The sequence below is a fragment of the Gymnoscopelus microlampas genome (assembly GCF_963454915.1).
Source record: "Gymnoscopelus microlampas genome assembly, chromosome: 19".
Lineage (NCBI taxonomy): Eukaryota > Metazoa > Chordata > Actinopteri > Myctophiformes > Myctophidae > Gymnoscopelus > Gymnoscopelus microlampas.
In genome coordinates this window covers 16,675,242-16,690,226 of record NC_139956.1, presented here as the reverse complement: position 1 = coordinate 16,690,226, position 14,985 = coordinate 16,675,242, and the positions used below count along the sequence as shown (strand labels likewise).

Sequence of the window (14,985 nt, the reverse complement as noted above, 5' to 3'; positions counted from 1 at the left end):
GGCTGGTCAGAGCTTTTAAATGTGTTCCCGTTTTTGTGACTTAACGTTCACAGACAAGACCTCCACAAACCTGTGCGTTCATGACCTCTGTTCCTGCATGGAAAACTCTGTCCTCTGGGGGGCGATGAGGGGACAAAATCTTCACGATCCAACACCACTCAGTGAGAATTAAAAAATATCACACAGCCAGTGTGAAGGAAGAGGTGCCTCACATCCAGGTGTGGCAAATACTGCTAATTAAAGATCTGTCTACTTCTCTCTTAAATGAGTGTAATTAGTTGCAGCTTTATGCTGCAATCAGTTGCAGCTGTTTATGCTGTACTCGTACATACATACAAACACACAAAGCCAGATGTAGAAGCGGCTAGGACCACTTAAAAATAAGTCAGTATCTGTGGCTATTACCAGTGGGCTGTCGGCAATAATTAATGTTATTAATGTTGTTAATGGCTTTCCTCTTCCTCTCCATTAAGCAGGATTATAATCATCTGGTGCATAGACTGACCCAGCAGTTACGTTAATCGGACATGAAGGCTCAGTAGGTGGTCCAGGTTTATTGCCTCCCTCCTCCTCTCTTTCCTTCTATCTCTCCTCCTGCTTTGCCGGCCGTGTGGGACTGATGATGGCTGCTGTGTCTCTCTCCACCCGCATGGTTGGTTTGTCGGTTGAATTTTCCTTTATTTCTTCTCTGTTTACAATGGAGATCCCTTTGGTCCTGAGGGGGGGGGCAACATTTAGTTGTCAATAAATCACCATTCACCTTCCTCTATGTACATCCTAACATATAAGAAACATTCATGATAACATACCTGTAGCTGACTGTAACACAAACCAAATAATGCTTGCACCTATAACATTGAAAGGGTTGACAATGTACTGATGTATTGATAACGTTAAGGTTGGTTTTCCAGTGCAAATGAATCAAACAATTGCCTTGATCAATACACAGGCACACAACTGCAACCAGTTTATTCAAATCAGATGTGCTTCTGTTTCTGTTAGCCTACTTGATCTAAAACTGATTAGCCTATTATAGATGTAGCCTAATTATGTAAATGAGTGATGTCTGTATTTACTGTTAAATAATGAACCACTGCCTCTGTCTGTCGCTAGGTAAAACATGGTTTACAACAGTCAACACCCCCCCCCCCCCCACACCCACCCATCCATACATCCACTCACCCATACATCCACCCATCCCTTCATCCCTCCATCCCTCCTTCCACCCATCCATCTGCTGACAGCGCCTTTCAAACAGCACCCCCCCCCCCCCACAGACACACACAGCCTATGTCTGCATCTGTCATTTGAAGAGAGAGAGAGACAGAAAGACAGAGAGAGAGAGAGAGAGAGAGAGAGAGTGAGAGAGAGAGTGTGAGAGAGAGAGAGAGAGAGAGAGAGAGAGGGAGGGAGGGAGGGAGGAGGGGGAGACACGTACCCATAATGAATGCGGTGTGTTTGTTGCTATGGAGGATATTTGTCGCCGGTGTGTGTATGTGTGTGTCTCGTGGGCCGGGTGGGTATGTCGGCGGTATCCCCGTCGATAGCGTCACGCACCGGCCGGTCCTTCCTTCCCGTTGTGTGGTGGGTGTTGCTGCTGCAGCACGAGGGCGACGAGACACTCACCACGACACGACACCGCGGTCCCTCCGTGACTGACTGTCCCTCTCTCTGACTGACTGACTGACTGACTGACTGGACACGTAACGACGCTACAGCGAGGCGCCAGACAGCATGGCCGCTGCGGAGAGAGAGAGAGAGAGAGAGAGAGAGAGAGAGAGAGAGAGAGAGAGAGAGAGAGAGAGAGAGAGAGAGAGAGAGAGAGAGAGAGAGAGAGCATGAGATACACCGCGCACACAGCACTGACGGCAGCCTGCCTCTCCCACTGTCTGCCGCGCGCTGCTTTAGCGCTCGCTCTCTCTCTCTCTCTCTCTCTCTCTCTCTCTCTCTCTCTCTCTCTCTCTGTGTGACAGCTCCTCCAGCAGGTGAATGATGGAGCACAAAGAGGGACAGCTCCACCACCTTATAATAATATTATTATTATTCATATACTAGGTCTGGTCCATCTAACGCTATGGACCAGAGCTAGTACTACTACTACTAGATTAGATTAGATTAGATGTCTTTATTGTACACAAGGGATAATTGTTTTGCTCAGGTCAATGCACACATTAAAGACAAGACAATACATAAATATACACCACAATTAAAACACCTAGCAAAGTACTTCAATTCTATAAAAGATAAAATTCTAAATTTAAAGACTGCCACCAGTCCTACCACTACCAGTAGGCCTAGTAAGTCTACTGCAACTGATTACAACTATTAGGCCTATTACCACTATTATTACTGCTAATTACTACTGCTAATTACTATTAATTACTAATAGCCCATTACCACTATTATTAGAACTACGTACAAAAACGAAATACTAATACTACCTATTAATACCACTAATTACTAATAAACCAGTTATTAAACTAGTTATAATAATTCCCCATCTTGTACAATAGGCTTGTAAGTAGCCTATTACTACTAATTACTGAGTACAAGGAATGGATTTATAAAATATTTTCAAAACCAAACAATCATACATAGCCTAAATTATGCCTGCATTCATAAATAATGTCTCCCATTGTGTCAGGTTTAAATATTTGATGATGTTGTCAGAATGTAGTTAGGGGGCGTGGCCATCCTGACTGACAGCTGTCATGTCAGCTGGGTTTAACCAGGGTTTAAGGCCATTAAGGTGTGGTCTGAACATTTGTGTGTGTGTGTGTGTGTGTGTGTGTGTGTGTGTGTGTGTGTGTGTGTGTGTGTGTGTGTGTGTGTGTGTGTGTGTGTGTGTGTGTGTGTGTGTGACTGTGTGTGTGTGTGTGTGTGTGTGTGTGTGTGTGTGTGTGTGTGTGTGTGTGTGTGTGTGTGTGTGTTGCTTTTGCAGTTTTCCAGTATTACAAATGGGGGGGGGGGGGGAACTTGATTTTCACATTTTTATATTTTTATCTGATTTTCATCAATGCAGGTTGACAAGCAGATAATGCACACATTTCTTCTCCTTAACATGTTATATATAAACAATACAGAACTCATATTATGGTCTGATTTCAGAAACGGATAACATCGTTAACCTTGTTTAATAACTTTGTTTTACTTATTAACCACTTAAACCCCCAGTTATTCTGGGAAAACCGTTGCAGAAAAGTGCAGATCGATAAGCATTCAACTCATCATGAGCTTGTCGGTCGGCTATTTTCAGCAACGATATTGAATGTAAAGCGAAAACATCTCTAGTACTAGTATAGAGCCCTGAGGGACTCCGCTCAACAACGTATGGGGTTTAAGTGGTTAATAAGAACATCTTGAACCTTTCAACGTTCAAGCAAACAACACACAATACACAAAACCATTCTATACACACATAATATGTCGAAGACATTTGGCAAAGAGATTTGGCATCATCAAAGAGATTTCATAGATTCCCCACTGATTCCATTATAGTCATTTGATTAGTAGTAGTTCAGTATATTGGATTGACCAATATTTTGGGTCATTATATACAGTATATCAGGCATATACTGTACAGCACTGTATGTGTTTGTTTGTTTCTAAATAGATATTTATGTACATTGTTGATAAAACATTGTTACTTATCCAATTCATTCTTTTCACATGTACAGCATTTTTAATTTATAAAGAAAATGTCAATCATTACTCCTAAGAGTGCTTAAAGCGCTTGAAATGTACAATAGGTTAAACAATAAACATGTCTGTCTAGAATGAATGACACGGGTACAGACAGTAATCTGATGACATTAGGGTACAGAGGACCTTACATTAATTGTGGATATCGGAATCTTTGAGAGAGAAAAAATAATTGGTCGATATCAGCCTTCCTGTTCTTCAAAATATCGTAATTGGCCTAGAGACAAAACCATATTGGATGACCGGAAATGGATTATATCAACGAATATGAATTGAATGAAGAAGAGGTTTGCAGTTCATACTTAATAGCTATACCTCTAAGCTATCCCTTACACCTGGAACACACTGGAAGCATCAACTCAGCATACAGTAGCAGTATTGGTGCAACACCATCCAGTGGCGCCGGCGCCTGTTTAATTAAAGGACACTGTCTCCCCCCACTATTTAGTCCAGTTTATTTATTTTTTAATAAATAATAAAATCAGTCCAGTCCCCCGCACCTCGCGACCACCGTGAGCGCGAGGCGAACCGAATTAACCGAATTATTCCGCCCAAAAATCAACAAATCCACCCGAAATAACCCGAAAATGTTCGCGTGTTCGCGAAAGGACACTGTGTCCCCCCACTATTCAGTCCAGCCCCAATTTTTTTTTTGAAAAAAAGAAGTTTTATTTTATTTTATTTTTTTATAAATAATAAAATCAGTCCCCCGCACCTCGCGACCACCGCGAGCGCGAGGCGAACCGAATTAACAAAAAAAAACGAATTACCCCCCCCCAAAATCAACAAACCCACCCGAAATAACCCGAAAATTTTCGCGCGCGCGTGATGTGTCCCCCCAGGTCATATTCCATTCCGGCGCCCCTGACACCATCTTGCAAGGGTCTGCTGTCAACACCAGACAGTGTTCCTGCTGGACCGCGCAACAGCAGGCCTGTATAATAAATATATTTCTACCCTGAGTTTGCCTTCAATATTTACTTACTGCCCTTTATGCCCATTGGCAAATAGGGCATAGGAGTTTTTTTTTTCCTACGTGACTGGGTTGTTAGCCTTGGGGGATTAATGGATCGCACTTTGTCAGGCCTCTACCCTTCAACCTGCTTGACATTGGTGAACCTACCAGAAGATTATGCTTCCATTGATATAGATATTTGGGTCATCAAGGCACACAAGCCTCCCAACCGCGCCACGGTGTCCTTCGGGAGGTGTCATCGAGCATATGGGATGTACGCCAGAAGACGTTAAGCGACGTCATTGATTCGCAACATAAACATTTTGAGGGGAAATACACAGAAGATTGTATACTCACTCTGACCCAAAGCTCTTTCTGAATCCAATGTGTACCTTGTCAGCTGCGGTCAGTGTTAGACTGACTAACACTGACGAAGGCCTGCGCACCGAAACTGTTCACTTAATGTCTGTTTGGTAGACTGCTGCTGCGGAAACATTATTAAAAAAGAATCTTAAGACTTCTACAGAGAGTGCGGATTGTATCTTCTTTATACGTTTTTGCAGATTATGCACCCAGAGCGTTCAAGAACTTCTTCAGACTGTCCTGAAGTTGAGCGAGCCTTTCCTTTGAAGTGAACTGGGTTTGTTGCCATGAACCATGACCCATAAACCATGAACCAAGCCTTAGATTGACTTACACAGGGTCACAGAGGACTGTGGGTGAACCTCGACCCCAACATGGAGTGACTCTGTGAATTCTTCATTCTTGAAGCGGTGCAGGAGCGTGGCCTTGTCAGAGGACACTTTGTAGAAGGCCAGAGTGCCAGCTGACCAGTCCAGATACACTCCAAGACGACCACCAGAACGGGTACACTTACAGGATATGTCGACTTTCTTGTCATCATGTGAAGCGAAGCAACCCTCGTCAGAGCCCATCACACTCCAGGAATTCTTGTTGGAGCCCAGTCGGCTGGCATTCTTGTTTCCTTCCCCTCTGATTGCTGCATACGTTACGCCGATGTTAAATGGTTTGGAGACCTCTGCCTCCCAGTAGCAGCGATCCCTCAGCTCCTCTCTGGACAGCACCTGGCAGACAGACTGGATTCTTTCAGGGTACGGCTGCTCCTCTTTACCCCAGGTCACCTTTCTGTTGTCCTCTGACAGAAGTAGGTTTTTATGTGCTGTGCTTGGATCCAGGGTAAGATCACAGGCATCTGAAAATACAAAACATTGTTCTGTTTTCTGAAGTTTTCTGACTGAATGAAAGGAAAGATAGCATTCAATCATCCCTGGGGGGGAAAAAAAAATAATTGCTCCATTGATTAGAAATTGATAATTCGGTGAAACAGCTCTCAAAGCTCTCAAAGTCACTCTTTTAGCACATGAACTAACACAAACAAAGCTGATTCACAGAATATAGAACATCACCAAACCATTTTTATAAAAAAAAAACAGTACTGGGTTTGGTGAGGTTCTATATTGTCTGAATCAATTTTGTTTGCGTCCATTTACGTGCTAAAAGAGTGACTTTGAGAGCTGTTTCAGCGTACAATGTAAGTCAATGAGGAGCATATTTTGAATTATCAATTTCTAATCAATGGAGCAATTATTTTTTATTTCTTGTCCACCTTTGGAGTTACATAATGGCAAGGTAACGACACAACCCAAACCTCTAACAAAGTGGTCTTGCCCTTTAAGTGTGTGGCTCAATGACATACTGTAGCTAATAGATCATTCACAAACTGTTAGTTGATGCAGTGGTTCCCAAAAAATATTTTTGGGAGATCCCCAGATGATTAGCTTAATAAAAACACTGTTTTCTCACTCAACAGTAAACAAACCAACATACAGTATAAGTGTATACAGGGTATCTGCACATTTCTAAAGTTACAATTTAATTACTTTTAAAGAGATAGTTCACCCCCAAAATGACTTCTTTTTTTTATCGATTAGTCACCCCATGGACAATTGAATTCATGTTTTTTTTTCTTTTCGCATTCCTAAGCCAATAATTTCATGACCAGCGGACTGGTAGGCAGCGGTTCCGGTAGGAACCGCTAGAAAGGTCTACCGGAACCGCTAGACCTTTTTAATACCAAAATGGCCAAATTGTCAAATATTACGTAAGAAAGAGGCAAACATTGTGAAAATAGCCAATCAACAAGCTCACAAGGCGTTGTGAGCTTGGAGTTCGGCTATTTTCACAATATTTATCTGTGGAACCGAGTCAAACAAAATGTAATGCCTCAACTCCTACAATTCCAAGTGCTTGTCAGGGTGGGGGGGTCGCGGCAATAAAAGGTTTGGGAACCCTTGAGTTAATGAGTCATCGATAAGATCACTTGTAACGCTTAACTAAGTATTTGTTAATAGTTGATTAACAACTTTCAGTACAGGCCATGCTGCCTACTCATCATACTTTTCTAAAATCCATACTGGAAAAGGCAATACCAGAGCACTTAAGAAGTGAATAAAAAAACACTATTTAAGGTTCCCATGACATGACAGAAATCATCATATTTGGTACATAATACATAATAATACGTAATTTCTCTGAAAACAGTCCCGGTACTTTCAGTACTACAGTACGTTAAGTATAAGAAACCATTGCTACTGTTTGTTTCTGTCCCGACCCCTGACCCTGAAGGTCTGTTATTGATGACTGAAATTTAAGCACAATCATCATGAGTACATTTTTGCTTTAAAGCCTCACTAAGTCACTTTTTTTCATGTCTGACAAATTTTGACCTGAAGGTCAAGATTCAATTTATCCCCGAGCAAGCAGGCCGGCTCTATTAGCTCAATGGTAAAAAGTTCAGCACTTAAGCAGGAAACCAGGTTCAAATCCGGGTTAGAAGAGGAAAGTTATATAGTGCTGCTTTAACCTTGAATCTATATCATTTATTTAGGATCTGGTAGATATTCATTAATGAAAGTATTAATATGTACTTTCAGTACTTGGTGTGACAATTTCAGCACATTTTCATACAATGGAATCACAATGATTCCATAGTTAAACTTTACAGTATTATACTTAGTTGAACAGGTTCCCCCAGGACTCTATAGTACTGTAGATCCTCTTTTATTTCCCTCTACAACACATCTCTAGCCATTCTTCAAGCTCACAATGCATTGTGTCGTGAGGCTTGTGAACTTGTAGATCTGCTATTTTCGCTGAATATTAGCCGAAGAATAGAGATGCCAGAGTTCATGTAGTTAAATATCTTGTTGTCTGATTGTTAAATGTTATAGATACAGTTAGGTTGCCATGGATACTTGCATTTCTTAAAGCCTGGTTTGATGCGGCGAGGTCCTCCATGTTCCACACTGTGGAGAACATTAAAAACATTTTTTAATATTCAACATAGACTACTTATTTTATTCAACATTATAATAAAGTGTGTTAATAAACACGTCTGAATGACTGGAGACCTGTCTATGATGCCTCCCACACTGGACCCATGGCAATTTGCATATCATCAAAACAGATCCACGACGATGCAATTGCCACTGACCCCTCTCTCACCTGGAGGTGAGCAACAGCTTTGTATGAATTCTGCTTTTGGACTACAGCTCGGCATTCAAAACAATATTTCCTGCCAAGCTTTAAACAAAGCTCAGAGTTCTGGGTCCACACCCGACCATGTGCAACTGTCAGGGAGATTGGTCCCAAGTTACATCATCAATGGGGACTCCAAGCTAATAGAAGCTGTAGGCTTTCTATTCCTGGGAAGCTAGCATGCTATAATACAGTAGAAGCCATTGTTCTCGCATTCATAAAAACTTGAATGAAACATTTTAAATCTGGTTTTAAATGACCAAACCTGCCTAGTGCCTACCGATGATGTCACTGGTAGGCGGGCTGTCCACAGAGACACAGACCAAGTAGACCAATTTGTACCATATTATAATGATAAATAATGAGGACCAATTGATATGAAAAATTGGTGAAGTTGTCCTTTAAGTAATAATTAATACAATGTAGATTGTAGTAATTTAATGCACTTAATAATAAAAAATGTATAAAGATTATATTTGACTGTAAAATGAAAACTGTACTTTCCTGTAAATGACTATGAGTGTGTAAAGTATACAAAATATGCTTGACTGTAATTTACTTAAGTTTGAGGTCTGGATTGTTCTTCAGATCAGACAGCATGGTCGCTCCATCTCCAAGGTGATTGTAGCTCAGGTCAAGCTCTCTCAGACAGGAGGGGTTGTCTCTCAGAGCAGAAGCCAGGTGTGTACAGCCTTTATTTGTGACCTGACAGCCTGACAGGCTACACAAATACAAGTTTAAATTATTCAACAATTCTTTAATTATTAGTTTGAATTTTGTTTCAATACTATAGTATATACTGCGTGAATTTCTCAGAATCAGTTATTGTAACAGAACAAGTACTGTTCAGGTAATGAGGAGTTTGAGTTGCTCTTTAGTCAAGATCAGACACATAATACCATAAAATGTACATTTCCATGCAAAGCAATGCTGTGCAAGATGGTAGAGTAAGAAATCAATCAATTAAGGCGCCTACAGACCAGACAGACTCGTTCAGACTACTTCAGACTACTTCAGACTGCAACAGACTGGTATTCGGTTGGCAAAAGTTGGCATTTAAGTCTGTCAGCCGACTGGCCATTCATGTGCTAATTCATTTATAACTTTCAGACCAATCTGGTAAATAAAAAGGAAAAACAGCGCCCTCTGCTGTTTTTGACTAGTAGCGTGCCAGCATTGCCAGGTCTGCTTATTATAAGCGACTTTGGGCTTGTTTCCCTGCAAAGGCACTTGTACATGTTCCCAGCGTTTCTTCTTCACTGAGTGCAGTGGTGTAAATTAACTAGTACATTTACTCAAGTACTGTACTTAAGTACAATTTTGTACGATATATGTATGATATAAATCATTATGAAACATACATTAACCACTTTAGCCCTATTTTATACCTATAAGCTATTTGAAAATAGCAGATCTCGAACTCACAACGTGTTGCGATGCACGCGTTCTGAGCATGTAGATCTGCTATTTTCAAACATTTTAGTGCTTTTACTTTTGGTACTTTAAGTACATTTTTATACCAACACTTTAGTACTTTAACTCAAGTAAATGTTGAATTCTTTTACTCAAGTAAATAGATTCACAGAATGTATTTTACCCACAAGTTATTTTCATTCAAATGAAATGTGATTGAACTTGCTCTTTAAAATATAGTATTTCTTAATTATTAATAATTACAGCTTGTAGATTGGCTATTTTCACGATTTTAAATTGTTTTTAAATAATAATAAAAAAGGAACATACAAGATTTCCACCCGACAGCCATAATATATAGCCAATATTTGGTTCTGTATCAATATATGAGTCAGTTTTTGCAGATTTCATTCTAATTGGCTACTATGCCTGCATATGAATTTCATGGGCCGGGGTAAGTCACCCTGGCTTGGCGGAGATATGCCCTGTAGCGCACACTCCGCACAGCAGCAGCAGGTGAAAGCAATTCACTTAAACAAGGGTTGTGTTGCGCACCAAAGCACAGGAAAAACTGTGAAATCAGTTGCTGGGCGCAGCTGTGGCACCACGGCCACTGTGGCCGTGAAGGCATGTCATTATTCGAGGGGCACACGGTCAATGAGAGGGGCCACGACGGCCATGGCCATCGTGGCCACCGTGAAATTCCTGCCCTGATTGCATTGATACTTTTACTCAAGTAAAACATTTGAGTACTTTTTCCACCACTGCTGACGTGTACACAACATTTTTGAAAACGGTTATTCGAATAAATTAATGAAAATTAAATACAATAATTAATTTATTGAAATTAGCACCCAGAAAATAGCCAAAACTGAGCACATTTCGATCTATAAGGCCAAATCTAATTTGAAAAAAATATATTAAGAGTATATGAAAGCCAATTAAAATGTTTATACTATTGGAATCTTACACACCTGCTCCCAATAAATTACATCACCACAGCGCAAAAGTAGGTCAAATCAATCAATCTCTCTCTCTGGGAGCCACAACGAGAAACAGTGAATGTAGGTTTTCATAGACATGGTCGCTTGTTTCTCTAACATAATCTGGCAACACTGACAGGTCTTTGTAGTCACTTCGTCTCTGCTACATACAGTAGCTACTCCAGTTGGGCCCCGGTCGGCCAAAGGACTGAACATGTTCAGTCGGCTCTGGGTCGGCCGAAAAGGTCCCGACGGACCCCTAACCGACTGGACGACTATATACGACGCTTCCCGACGCCGAATCGGCCCAAAATCGGTCTGGTCTGGAGACAGCTTTACAAGTTGCTTTGATGCAGAATCGTTCCGCTTGCCATGGACTGAGTGCAACATAATCAGTCACCGCTGTGCTGGGATGGGGGATTCTATGTTATACTATCTGTACTATTTTACAGTGCTGGGGAGCATTTAACTTCGTTTTTGCTGTAGCTTGCAGTTACATTCATATTTGTGTGGCACGTCAAGTAGTTCCACTACTTATTTGGTCATTTTTTAAAACAAACTACAATGCTTAAAGGAGCATTTCACCCCTGGAAGAAACTGCAATCACTCAATGGTAATAGTATTTGTAGTTGATAACAGTAGTACAATTTAAAATGTGCACCCTATGGCCAGAAAAATAATGAAATCTGTGTGTTTGACTGGACTGCTGCATTACTACAATGACCAAAATGCTTTGGTGCACTGCCCCTCCTTGTGGGGAGGGGAGGTTGCATGTGGGTGTGATCTCCAACAACAACATACAAACAGCATGCCAGTGTTGCCATGTGTGCTTATTATAAGCGGCTTCTTTCTAAAATGTAGTTGATATTTGGGCTTGTTTCCAAATGTTTTGATTGTTGTTTAAACCAGTGGTTCTCAAACATGTTCATGTATTTTTCCACAGACCCCCATCTGAAATTATAATTTGTGCCAGGGAGCCCCTAACAAATATGTGTAAAAAATATTCCACATTTTGTACTTTTTCCCCCTCAAGATTTTTTTGTAAATAGCAGATCTACAAGCTCACAATGGGTCGCGAAGCGTTGTGAGCTTGTAGATCGGCAATTTTCAAATATATAATATCCCATGTCTAGGTAAAGTGCTCTTGGCCTAGTTATCTTCTTTTGGGCTTGTTTTCATAGACCTGGTTGCGTATTTCTCTCACAATATCTGGCAACACTGGCTGAAGAACGTGTACCTCGCACACGTTCATCTAGTTACATATATGTCCAAGGATTCGTTAGTGATGTCATATCACTGACAAATCCTTGGTATCTTTATGCAGTTCTACTTCCGTGTCGCATAGTAGTGACATCACTGTCGAATCCTTGGTATTGTGATCCTAGCCTTTCGCGACGGTGTTTGTTTACCGTCGCTCCACGCTGTATTTTGTTCTGTTTTCACGCTTGCGCTTATGAAACACTAAACAGGATTATTATTTCATGTCAACATTCAAGTACAACTATCAGAAGATAACTCAGGTAAAGTAATGCCTCACTCTGCAAGGGGGGTTGCCCGCTGGCCGCAGCTAATGGGAGTGGCCGAGTGGGGAATGAGAGCTGTCTTTGGAGCTGGTCTGACTGAGACGCGTCGAGACAACATGTAGTGTGGAAAGGAACGACGTAAATAACGTCACAATATAGTCGAAGATTACTAGATATCTAAAAACACAGATTATACACAAGGATCTTGTTTCTTGAGTCCTAAACTTCATTAAAAGAAGATCTAGTTGCAAAATCGGCGAAATGTCCCTTTAAATAAAAGTGTTCCTATTTAGCAGACGGTGCGCGGGTCATTTCATTTTATTCTCTACGTTGATCCCTGCCTACGCACCCTTCTCTGAGCCAATCAGGTGTGCATAACACTTTGTTTCCAACAAACTACAATGAAATTAATATATATTCATTTTATTTTACCATTACTGTGTTCTTGCACCAGAACGCAGTAATGGTACAATAACACTGGTGTCCCAGCCAATGCTGCACGTTAGCAGGGATGTTTTCAGTGCCAAACGGAACCACCTATTCGCTAAGAACTTTGAGAGACTTTGAGAGATGTGTCGCGTTAACAAGAGATTCTGCCCCAGCATCTGAAAAGATATAGGCCTAATTGTTCAGACTACGTTGATTGTTATACAAGAAGAAAAAGGTTTATACAATGAGGAAACTTGTTTTCTCCAGCTGAATAATTATTGCAGGTATAAATAAGAGAAGTGCGTCAATGCAGTTTTAAGTTTGACTGTGGGAGACATAAATGAATCTATTTGCATTAGATTTTCATGAATAAAATATATACAAAACATAAATATCACATTAAATAAATCTGTTCTCTGGGATCCTTAGACTACTATGTATAAATGTACACTCTACACTTGACTGTGTGTGAATGTGTATAAGTCTTTTAGGACTTTAGTCTTTACTTTAAAAACCCAGAAAAGCCCAGATGATTGGTTGACATAAAAAGTGTCTATTATAGCAATACAACTCAATTGGAGAATTGGCATGTGACTTTTTTGTAGGCTATTATACTGCGGATCAGTTCCACGCCCGATGTAGCCCGGGCCTAACATTGACTGTAAACATTTACTGTAAATGGTTTACAGGGATACTTTAAGCTTCCCTTCGAAAGCATCTCTGGAATGTGATTCCAGAGCTGGGGTTCAACATTTGAACTACATAAATGGTGCATTTATATATTTATAAATGGTGCATTTATATAGTGCCTTTATCCAAAGCGCTTTACGATGTGCATTACATTCACCCAATTACACTTACACACACCGACAGTGGATGAAACCATGCACAAGGCACCAATACGTTCATCGGGGGCAATGGACCCTTCGATAAGCCCCACCCACTCCACTCTGTGACTGGTGGTGCGGAGTTAGTCACACCCAGGCCTGGCAGCGCCTGGAAAACTTTGCTTCTCACCCATTGACTTGCATGTTAAATCCCCTTAAAAATAATCGATCATTTCAGCAGCAAGAGCTTCAAAATGTCTTCTAAATCTAGTCAACAAAGCCTGCAGTAGGCTATGCACTGGACAAATGTGCATGACATTATTTCAATGAACTAAAAACACGGGAAATGTTAGAGGGAGTAATAGCCATGGATACACGACGGTCGACTGTCTCGACCGTCATGGATGAACTTCAACCTTGTGTTTACACTTTCTCCATTTACGGCCCGTACATCTACAGAAACGTTCATATTTCAAATATAAAGTGCTTATCCCATGGCCACGGATGTTACATTTATGTACGGGTTCTCAAAAGTATCCGTATTGTTCAATAAAAAGCATTTTAATCTGATCGGTGGCCATTTTCTCCATATGCGTTCAACTAAGCGACCCTATCGGTTGGTAGGTGTTTTGCACTCTGATACATTATAACTATGAGAAAATGGCCACCGATCGGATTAAAATGCTTTTTATTGAACAACACAGAATATACGGGTACTTTTGAGAGTCCCGTGCATAATTTTAACATCCGTGGCCATAGCATAAGCAATTTATATTTGAAATCTGAACGTTTATATAGATGTACGGACCGTAAATGGAGAAAGTGCAAACACCAGGTTGAAGTTGATCCATGACTGTAACAGGAGTTTTCATGTACCGCAGGGTAAGAGTAGCAGTTAATAAATAGACGAACAAATGAATGAATATACTTTAACGTGCGGAATTCGAAACAGGCAGCGCTGGGATTCTGAATTGTGTTACGATTACGGTGATTAGTATCATTGACACCACCTGGGCGAGTGAGTCGTGTAATACTTTCCCAACGTTAAACTGTGTTCAACAACACAGGCACAGCCATAGCCTTCCAGTTTAAGCGCAGATTTCAGCTTGGGAAAAGAACCCTCCAGTTGTGGGTAAGTGGAATCTGTTGCTGGTTCATAGTCACCATTGCGTTATCGTGGTATTCCTGTTCTTGCTATTATGTTGCAAATGATTGTGTGTGTGTGTGTGTGTGTGTGTGTGTGTGTGTGTGTGTGTGTGTGTGTGTGTGTGTGTGTGTGTGTGTGTGTGTGTGTGCGCGGGCGAAATAACATTGACAGCTATGGCAGGTGATGAAAGTTTGCCAGACCTGTGCCAGGCTAACAACGGTTGCTAAGCTGGCATTGGACAATCGCTTTTGGGGTGGGGTTTAGCGAAGGGTCCATTGGGGGTTAATTGTCTTGCTCAAGGACACTTCAACAGTAACACAGGGGGAACCTGGGATCGAACCGGGAACCATTCGCTTCCCAAGCCACCGCTCTGCCTCCCGAGCCACTGTGCCGCCTCTACATGATAATAGTGGTGTCCACGGCTCCAAAGGATTATGATTGATTATAT

At 41.1% G+C, this 14,985-nt stretch overlaps 1 protein-coding gene across 5 annotated transcripts in view; it reads right to left on the bottom strand.

Moving 5' to 3' along the window:
• Window positions 1-4,663: 4,663 nt before the first annotated feature.
• The window catches only part of LOC311035379 (NACHT, LRR and PYD domains-containing protein 3-like), a 32,351-nt gene continuing 22,029 nt past the window's right edge, over window positions 4,664-14,985 (bottom strand). For all 5 annotated transcript variants that reach the window (XM_084043543.1, XM_084043544.1, XM_084043547.1 and 2 more), the window contains 3 exons: window positions 8,775-8,936; window positions 7,937-7,983; window positions 4,664-5,870 (listed from right to left, as the gene is read on the bottom strand). In XM_084043543.1, the coding sequence (XP_083899669.1) occupies window positions 5,341-5,870; window positions 7,937-7,983; window positions 8,775-8,936 (739 nt within the window). In that variant the 3' untranslated portion in view covers window positions 4,664-5,340. The remainder of the gene's footprint in view (window positions 5,871-7,936; window positions 7,984-8,774; window positions 8,937-14,985) is intronic.